The sequence below is a fragment of the Scardinius erythrophthalmus genome (assembly GCF_964197995.2).
Source record: "Scardinius erythrophthalmus genome assembly, contig: HAP1_SCAFFOLD_46, whole genome shotgun sequence".
NCBI classification, from domain to species: Eukaryota; Metazoa; Chordata; class Actinopteri; order Cypriniformes; family Leuciscidae; genus Scardinius; species Scardinius erythrophthalmus.
Window position 1 is genome coordinate 595,823 of NW_028296543.1, and position 10,606 is coordinate 606,428.

General features: G+C 39.1%; 1 protein-coding gene across 1 annotated transcript in view; it reads right to left on the reverse strand.

The window, feature by feature from the left end:
* The window catches only part of LOC308686214 (calsequestrin-2-like), a gene marked incomplete at both ends in the record, with an annotated part of 113,368 nt that extends 105,501 nt beyond the window's left edge, over positions 1 to 7,867 (reverse strand). Inside the window, 4 exons of the mRNA XM_081394585.1 lie at positions 6,227 to 6,338; positions 6,600 to 6,700; positions 6,849 to 6,933; positions 7,631 to 7,867. Coding sequence (XP_081250711.1) covers positions 6,227 to 6,338; positions 6,600 to 6,700; positions 6,849 to 6,933; positions 7,631 to 7,867 — 535 coding nt within the window. The remainder of the gene's footprint in view (positions 1 to 6,226; positions 6,339 to 6,599; positions 6,701 to 6,848; positions 6,934 to 7,630) is intronic.
* Positions 7,868 to 10,606: the final 2,739 nt, after the last annotated feature.

Genomic DNA, 10,606 nt, shown 5'->3' on the forward strand with positions numbered 1-10,606 from the left:
AAAACTGGATTTTTACACCTATTTTGAATTTTAATCGAATACAAATACTTTTCCCCCCTCAACAAATACAGATACAAATACCGGCTGCTTTGCACACCCCTAATATATATATATATATATATATATATATATATATATATATATATATATATATATATATATAATATGCCAGTTGGTGGCGCTATAACTTTGACTCACAATAGTTACATCCATCTGATCGGCCTCTTACCACGAACACACTGCTGAAGTTTCATCAAGATCAGTTAACGTATGCAGAAGTTATATTACTTCGTGTTTCTCTTTTCTCGCCATTGTTTCCTCGCCACTGCCAAACCGTTCGAGATATCAAAAATCCGTCCGGAATTTATCATCCTCAATGTCTTGACTTCATGCTGACCGAGTTTGGAGGCGATTGGATGAATTCTCTAGGAGGAGTACATTAAATTCCACAGCATGCGTTTCAAAACAACCCATAATAGCCGACTTCCTGTTGGGCTGGCGTAAAACTTAGAGCACGAAAGTTGTTCGGCCCGATGAGATCTATATGTGTTCCGAGTTTCATATTATTACATGCAAGTGTGTTTGATTTATGGACAAGTGTTCGGATTCCGTTCCAGGGGGCGCTGTTGAGCCCCCCTGCCACGCCCAGGTACCATCTTCAGCCCGGCCCTAATGGCCGCGGGTTCTGACCTGCGTGCAAAGTTTCATGAGTTTTTGAGCACGTTAAAGGCCCCAAAAGCCCCCGAACCCTTGAAGAACAATAATAATAATAATAATAATAATAATAATCCTAACGAAAACAATAGGGCCTTCGCCCCTTCAGGGCTTGGGCCCTAATAAATAATCCTACCGAAAACAATAGGGCTCTTCGCCCTTTCAGGGCTTGGGCCCTAATAATCCTACCGGAAACAATAGGGCCTTCGCCCTTTCAGGGCTTGGGCCCTAAATATATTACATGCAAGCGTGTTTGATTTATGGACCAAGTTTTCGGACCCCGTTCCAGGGGGCGCTGTCCAGCCCCCCTGCCACGCCCGTGTCCCAGCTTCAGCCCGGCCCTGATGGCCGCGGGTTCTGACCCGTGTGCAAAGTTTCAAGAGTTTTTGAGCATGTTAAGGGCCCCAAAAGTGCCTGAATAGTCGTAAGAAAAATAATAATAATAATAATCCTACCGAAAACAATAGGGCCTTCGCCCTTTCAGGGCTTGGGCCCTAATAAATAATCCTACCGGAAACAATAGGGCCTTCGCCCTTTCAGGGCTTGGGCCCTAATAATAATAATAATCCTTACGAAAACAATAGGGCTCTGCGCCCTTTCAGGGCTTGGGCCCTAATAATAATAATAAATAATCCTACCGAAAACAATAGGGCCTTCGCCCTTTCAGGGCTTGGGCCCTAATAATAATAATAATAATAATAATAATAAATAATCCTACCGGAAACAATAGGGCCTTCGCCCTTTCAGGGCTTGGGCCCTAATAATAAATAATCCTACCGAAAACAATAGGGCCTTCGCCCTTTCAGGGCTTGGGCCCTAATAAAAATAATCCTAACGAAAACAATAGGGCCTTCGCCCTTTCAGGGCTTGGGCCCTAATAATAATAAATAATCCTACCGAAAACAATAGGGCTCTTCGCCCTTTCAGGGCTTGGGACCTAATAATCCTACCGAAAACAAAAGGGCTCTGCGCCCTTTCAGGGCTTGGGCCCTAATAATTAGGGCTTGGGCCCTAATAATAATAATCCTAACGAAAACAATAGGACTCTGCGCCCTTTCAGGGCTTGGGCCCTAATAAATAATCCTACCGAAAACAATAGGGCCTTCGCCCTTTCAGGGCTTGGGCCCTAATAATCCTAACGAAAACAATAGGGCCTTCGCCCCTGCAGGGCTTGGGCCCTAATAATCCTAACGAAAACAATAGGGCCTTCGCCCTTTCAGGGCTTGGGCCCTAATAAATAATCCTACCGAAAACAATAGGGCTCTTCGCCCTTTCAGGGCTTGGGCCCTAAAAAATCCTTACGAAAACAATAGGGCCTCCGCCCTTTCAGGGCTTGGGCCCTAATAAAAAAACAATCCTTACGAAAACAATAGGGCCTCCGCCCTTTCAGGGCTTGGGCCCTAATAATAATAATAATCCTAACGAAAACAATAGGGCCTTCGCCCTTTCAGGGCTTGGGCCCTAATAATCCTATCGAAAACAATAGGGCCAAATTGAAATAGGCTACTTTCAAGCGAAAATGAAAGTAAGTAACATTGAAAGTAACATTGATGGAAAAAAATCATCCTCTACTTATTCGCAAAATGGTACGAATTGGCTATATAAACAGAGCAGTGGAATTTTTATATGTTAGGTAGAGTATTTTATTATTATCATTTATTATGGCTATATAATGAACAGGCTGCGATGTCAAGATTGCAATGCTGGAATATGGTGTGTGTGTGTGTGTGTGTGTGTGTGTGTGTGTGTGTGTGTGTGTGTGTGTGTGTGTGTGTGTGTGTGTGTGTGTGTGTGTGTGTGTGTGTGTGTGTGTGTGTGTGTGTGTGTGTGTGTGTGTGTGTGTGTGTGTGTAAGGCGCGGGCGCGATTGAACAGTGTAAACATGAAAACATAGGCTACTCCGTCATTTTGTTCAGGACATCTACGGATATTATTATTTATAGATGTATAATTAAACTTGTTTAAATGTACAGTTTGGTGTTGTTTTGTTTTTAAAAGATATCCTAATACAATAAATGCATTAATCTCTCAATTGGGTATTTATCATTAAAGATATAGAGTTTGGAATCTAGCGGTCAAAATGACCGCTTGCGGCAGTTCTAGTAGTTATGGAATTCTGGCACTTCTAGTGTTAAGGACCTGAGTGTGCTCGTTGTACCATGGCGTTGGACTATTTTCTTTAATCTTCTTTAAGCGCAACGGAGCAACTGTGTCTAAAGTGCTGGAAAAGAGAGAGTTAAAAGTTTCTGTTGCAATATCAAGTTCTTCTAAGCTATCCAGAATGCTGAGATGATAAAACTGATTAGGAAGATTATTGATAAAGCAATCTTTAGTGGCAGAAGTGATAGGTCTAACATATTTATAACACGGAGTCGGCTTTGCAGCCTTGGCTAAATGTAATTTACATGAGACTAGATAATGATCTGAGATGTCATCGCTCTGCTGCAGAATTTCAACAGCATCAAAATCTATTCCATGTGATAATATTAGATCTAGAGTATGATTACGACAATGAGTAGGTCCTGACACGTTTTTCTAACTCCAATAGAGTTTACAATGTCTTTAAATGCCAATCCCAATGTATCTTTTTCATTATCTGTGTATATTAAAATCACCAACAATTAGTACTTTATCTGCAGTCAATATTAATTCTGATAGAAAGTCCGCAAATTCTTTGATAAAATCTTTATGGTGCCCTGGTGGCCTGTATACAGTAGCCAGCACAAATCTCAAACGTGATTTATTGTTTACACTATATATTTTTACATTAAACACCAACACTTCAAAAGAAGTATATTTAAAACTTGATTTCTTAGTGGTTTTGAAAATATTACTATAAATTACAGCAACACCTCCACCTTTGCGTTTCAGACGAGGTTCATGTTTATAACTGTAATCTTGTGGGGTGGACTCATTTAAAGTAATGTAATCGTTTGATTTTAGCTAGGTTTCTGTCAAACACAGCACATCTAGGTTATTATCTGAAATCATATCATTAACAATGAGTGCTTTTGGAGTAAGGGATTGAATATTCAGCAATCTAAGCTTTATCATTTGCTCATCTGTATTATGTCTGTTTTTTATTTGTTGAACATCAATTAAATTTTTAACCTTAGATGGGTTTGGACGTTTTTTGGATTTCCAAATTCGGGGAACAGACACAGTCTCTATATGATGATATCTAGGTGAAAGAGGTTCTATGTGATGGGATTTATCTGACCTTGGTGACGCGAGGCCGCTAGCAGACAGGCGGTTAATCCAGTCTTGTCTGCTTCCTGACCTGGTGCCCAATTTGTCATTTTTTATCTCTAAGACTATGAGCCAAATTACTAGAGAGAAGAGCAGCACCATCCCAGGATGGATGAATACTGTACCATCTCTTTTCAACAGGTCAGGTTTGCCCCAAAAACTTTTCCAATTGTCTATGAATTCTATATTATTAAGCGGACACCACCTCGACAGCCAGCCATTGAGTGAACACAATCTACTAACTATCTCATCACTCCTGCGAACAGGAAGGGGGCCAGAGCAAATTACAGTACTTTTAAATTTGCTTTGATGTCAGGCGCTCTGGCTCCCGGCAAACATGTGACTATGGTGGCTGGTGTCTCTATTTTCACATTCCATGTGATCAAATCACCAATTACTAGGGCACAATCAACAGAATTCTCAGTGGGTGTTTCACTGAGCGGGGCAAATCGATTTGTTATGGTAATCGGAACGGAAGAGTGGTTTTTTGATCCGCGACTAGAGCGATCCCTCACTGTCACCCATTTGCCTTGCGGCACAGGCACTAATTCAGCCAGAAACCGAATCATGTAAAGAGTTCACTATGCTAGGCGCATCCAAAATAGTATCTAAATCTCTAGCACTCTTACTATCCTCAATTAAAGTTTGGATGCGTGTCTCTAGTTCTGAAATCTTCTCCGTCAGCCTGACTGTCTCCTTGCATTTATCACATATAAATCCTATATTGCCGACAGAGAAGGCTATGCTAAACATGTGACATGAAGTGCAGGTGACAATAACAGGACAAGACATTACTCACCGTATTTGTTGACTGATTCTTACTCACCTGGGCTTTTTATGAACTCAAAGGCACGGGCGCGCGAGAGAAAAATAAATAAAAAATAACTGAGCGCATGGGTGGCGCGTTAACAGGCTAGCGAGTTACTAGCGTGTTGTGCTAATAATAACGGAAGCTAGTGATTTCAGGTTAATCTGAGATGTTGGGTAAGCTGTATTTAGTAGTATAAACAACTAGAAATGATAGTAAATGATGGTTCAAAACAGAAAGAAATACGAGGTTAAGACGGAGCTTACAGCACCGAAGCAAACAAACTCACAGCAGGCAGCGAGGCAGACAGGAGCAATCGATCAGCGAGCAATCAAGCCTAAAAATATGGAGCGCTTCACGGATTTGCGTGTCATCCTTTCGCAGGGGCCATGCTAATGGCAGTGGATATTCCTCTGCAAGAATACATTTGCTCACTGTGACTTTATAATCGCCACACAACCTAACTGTCTTGTCTTTCTTTGGCACAACCACAATGGGTGCTGCCCAATTGTTCCTTCCAACCTGAGAGATAATTCCGTTCTTCTCCAGGCGATCAAGTTCCTTTTCTACTGCTTCTTTAAGAACATACGGAACAGGCCTTGGTTTATGAAAGATAGGTTGAGATCCTTCTTGCACTCTCACCTTTGCTTTAAAGTCACTCATTTTGCCGTACACATCTTGAAAAAGCTGTTTGTGTTTTTCATGTACATCAGAGAGGGAAGGAACACTCACTGGTGTCACATGTCACAAGCTGAAGATTTCCTTATAGCATATTTTCTGGAGCCAGTTATGTCCCAGCAATGGTGGTTTGTCTCCTTTGACCACAATCAATGGAAGTGAACTCTGTTGTCCCTCACATGTGACTGGAACCTTGATCTCACCCCACACAGGGATTTTGTCTCCAGTGTACGAGGCCAGATGAATGGAGGTTGAGCTCAATAAAGAGTTGCATGCTCCTGTGTTGCATGCTAACTCTTATGCCATTAAGCTGAAGATCAATATAAATGCCATCTGCCTTGTCTTGTGCAGAGTAGACAGTGAAGAGCTCAAACAGGTCATCATCCACTGCACACTGATGTTGGATATGTCCACTTCAATATGACACATATTGAGCTTTGTCTAGCCGCTGTGTTTTGTGATTCTTACATACACGCAGTGTCCGACTTTTCCACAGTTGTGGCATTTCTCATTACGATAAAGACATTCTGTGGGATGGTGGTTGCCGTCCTAGATTATCAAGATACAAGGCACACAACGAACCAGCAAAGACAAGAGGGAAAATTGTTCTAAGTCAGTATGTCTCTGGAGTTGAGAAAAATGTTGGGCCAAATAAGACACTATTAGTTCATAAACACATAAATCCACAATGGAATGAGTGAGTCATACTTATTAGAGCAGGGCCACAAAATTATAGTTTTACATACATACTTAAATGAGAAGCAAAAATGCCACTCACGCACAGATTCTTCACACTTGAAGTAGCCGATAAGGCGTATGTCTTCATCCATTCGCTCAAAAGCGTGTTGTTCCATGGGGTTACTGATCAACTCCACTGGGTCCTCCAGCAGCTAAAAAATGATGTGACACACACAGAGAAGGGAAGAAAAGTAATGTGTCAAATGTTAGTATATTCCATTGAGCCTAAAGTTTGTGTATAATATTCCTGCAATAAGTATCCAAAAATTACAATAATGCTGATCCAGAACATGAATATTATTATTATAAATATGTGATGTTACTGAAGGATTAAAATAGACTCTGCTAAGATCTAATAAAATCAACTAAAGTCAGAGAACTGACATTTATCCAGCCCAGTAAATTTCACTCACATCCAGCACAAATTCAACCAGTGTATCTGCAGAGAGCTCTCCATCAAACTCAATCACTCTTTCATCCTTAAAAACATAAATGCTTCCTTCTTCCTCCAGACCTAATGAACAAAGATCACATTTCAGGCAGGACCCAACCTCAAAGATACAAAGACGTATCAGGCATTTTTATTGAATGGGTGAGTAAGAACATTTGATCTACAAAGCAATGTTATTATTAGCACAGTAATTCAAAACAAAACTTCTTACCAAGCTTTTTGGCAACTTTAGCATCTTTATGTGAGTCCACCATTCCAAATCCAATATCCTTGTCTTCGAGAACCTGAGCAGCAAGCTAGTGATGCATGGAAGAGACACATCAGTAACATTCATTGTTTGAGGAATATTTTTTGAGGAATAATTCAGAAGTAAAGGCATACCAGTTTGCCAGTCTTTACAAACACCTTTAGTCTGTAATAGCAATTCAGTCTGGGGCAACATTTCCACAGTATATCTAAGAAGGAATCTTGAACCTGGATCAGTTTTGTAGATTGTGATGGCTGATATCTGTATAGTCAAAAGTATACTTGACAGCTCTGTTATCATAATATGCAGACAGAGCATTGCTGTTTGTGAAACCTTTGTCAGCCTCCAAATCAGGTCAGTCTTCCCACTAAATTGCACATCAGGTAGCCTACTGTCTAGACACAGAAAACAGATGTACAGTCTGACCCCCTGGTGCAATAAATTGTAGCTCTTTGATACATTTTGTTTTAAGTAAACATCTAAAACAATCGTTGATTTTATGTTTATATTATTAAGAGAACAGGGATGAAATTTAGTGGATGAATAGGGAACGATATATTGCATGGTATACATTTAGAACATACCATCATATGCGTTGAACATATTTTTTTCAGTATGTGTGTTTGTGTAAGAAACTGAAAACCTGTTCAGCGCATTTGATGGTATAAGATGTACCATGCAATATATCAGTCCCTATTCATCCACTAAATTCTTTAGTCATCCCCCTTATCTTTATAATTCCTTACCTCCAGAACCATCTCCCTCATGTGAAACTGCTGCTGGAGCTCCTTATCTGAAGACAGGGGTTCGTGATACAGCAAACACATCATGTCATACTTCTTTAATGCCTTCTTATAGTTCCTTTCATTGACATTAAGAACTCTGTCCCTGCCATCAAAACTGGGAAACTCTAGACCCTCTTCTGCAGAGGCGAACAAGAGAAAATCCATGCAGGAAACCAAGACAAACCAGACGGACAGCATAGTAGCAATGATTAAACAGGAGAATAAAAAGAAGAGTCTAATGGAAAGAGACGAGGTGAGATCTTGCAGAACAATGAGTCTGACCACCAAAATGAGACTCAATGTGCAGTTCTTCAGCACTAAAAAAACATGTTATGCTCTCTTTCTCATTCTACCACTTCACCTCTTCTCAACAATTAGGCAAAGACATGATAGGATGAGATATTTGATAGACTTTCCAATGAGTATGTCCCTGGTGAATTTAGGCCTCTTTTAGTGACCCAGTCATTTAAAAGCTAAAAATATATGATGATCTGAAGAAAAAGAGGACAGACATGAGTACCATAGGGAATCACAGTACAAGTCTCTCAACATGCAGATTAATAAAATCTAAATATAGGTCACCTGGGGTTGCACGGCATACAACCGCATAAAATGCACAAAAAAAGAAAAGACCTAACTCACACCCTTTTATAATTGGGTATGTGGCTGTGTTCAGAATTAGCCTAACTAATCATCAAGCTCATGTGAAAAAGTATGGTACAACGGGGCTAAAGGCTCCATGGGAGCTCCTAAAAGACTCCTTTGATTTTATTTTCCTCTAAACCACTAGATGGCACAAAGACTTGCTGCAGACTTTCCAAAACATTCTCTTTTCAAGATGCACATGGATTTTTGGCTGATACTTGATGTGATCGCGGACAGAAGCGCAAAATTGATTCTGCGCTACTTTGATCTAATATTTAATGTTTTTTTAAAATGTTGTATATTTAAGTAGCAAATGAGAATCGCTAAAATTATTGAATATATTTTGAGGCAAAGGTCTCATTAATGATTTTCAGTTTTGTTCAAGCTAATAAAAGCAACAGTTACCTTTCGTGGGAACTTGCACTGCATTGTAACAACACTTTGGGGAACGTCCTCCAGTGTAGCGCCTCTGAAGCATGAATGAAACTAAGCCAATCGTGATTGGTGTTGCGTTATGACGTAATGTGTGACGGCATACACGGAAGCTACAAAGGGATGCCGGCACACAACAGAGTTAGCTCTCTGTTCTTCAGCAAGCACTCTCTGTTGTGTCTGTCATATTTGGTGTTGTTTGTCTATATATATATATATTAGGGGTGGAACGGTACACAGAATTCACGGTTCGGTTCATACCTCGGTTCAGACATCACGGTTCGGTACGAGTTCGGTACAATGGAGGGAAAAGCAAAACAAAAATGTAGAAGGCAATTTTTTTTTATTGTGCATGTCTCAGGCTGTACCACCAAAGGAAAATAAATGTCTTAAGCCTTGTATTTTTTAAATAAGTTTTATTAATAAAGGAAAGGCATTTGTAGTTTGTTAGTTATTTGTAGTTATTTGTAGTGCACTGACAATAGTTTTATATAATTAGTTTATTAATTAAATTAATAAAAAGACAAAAAAGACTCTGAAATATATTTGGTTTCCTTAAAATTTTAATTAACACTAACTTTATTCTCATCTAAATTATAAATAATTTATTTCTGTATAAAATAATACTACCATTAAAAACAAAATTTTTATTTTTTAATCAATGTAGAATGTGTAACTTAAAAATAAACAGATTAGTCCTCTGTTTGAGGACAAGAAATGAAAACCAATGCAATATGATGAATGTCCAAAAGATGGCACCAACAGACTGTTTTTAAATGGGGTTGGATAAATATTTTTTGCTTTTAAACAGTGTGTGTGTGTGTGTGTGTGTGTGTGTGTGTGTGTGTGTGTGTGTGTGTGTGTGTGCGCGTGCGTGCGTGTGTGTGTGATTTTAGTTGGGTGACAGTTGTAGGTTACAGTTTGACAAGAGTTTACAGTTTGACAAAAGCACAATGTTGTGTTTTATTGCGAGTGTACACAAATTTAAGTAAACACTTTGCAGTTTGAATGATGTCCTGTATGAGCAAAATAACGGAGTATGTTTTTATGTTTCCACTGTTCGATCGCACCCGTGCCCCCCCCCCTCTCTCTCTCTCTCTCTCTCTCTCTCTCTCTCTCTTTCTCACACACACACATACACACACACACACACACACACACACACACACACACACACACATACACGTCTATATTACTAACAGGGTCATTCTATGAAAATGTCCATTTTTCTGTCCCTAGCCTTTACAGAAATATTACACTTAAAAAACACTTTAGGGTTACAATTTCTTTACATTTTAAAATAAAACAATATGTTATTTGAACAATTACACCCTCTTGAGCCATCAATGTGGCAATATTTGATTTTTATTAATTATATAGAATTTCAAGCACCACAGAAGTGCTCGTCCCCACAGTCATGTACAGAGGGAAAATGCTTTATTTTGAGGTCAATAACAGATTTTTACACCATTTAAAATACAATAATGTATACATAACTATCAAATATATTATGTAAATTATATATATAAAAAAATGCAGAATAAATATTATAAAATTTATAATGAAAGTAGTGGTCCCCTGGAGTTGTGTCACTGGTGTTACCGTTAAACAAAAATCTCTTATTTTGAAATAAAAATCACACTGATGACATCACTTGACTTCCTTCTTCCAATTTCCTGAATATCTATGAAGAAAAGCCCATGGTAGATCCACTGTCTCTTCTCAGTTAGCAGAAATCTTCTCATTTATCTCGTGATTTCATATGAAGCTTTTAGTTGAAGTCACTGGTATGACCTACTTTACTGTTAGGTAGTTGTAAAAAAACTAGAATACAAATGGATTAAACTACTTAATTTAGTT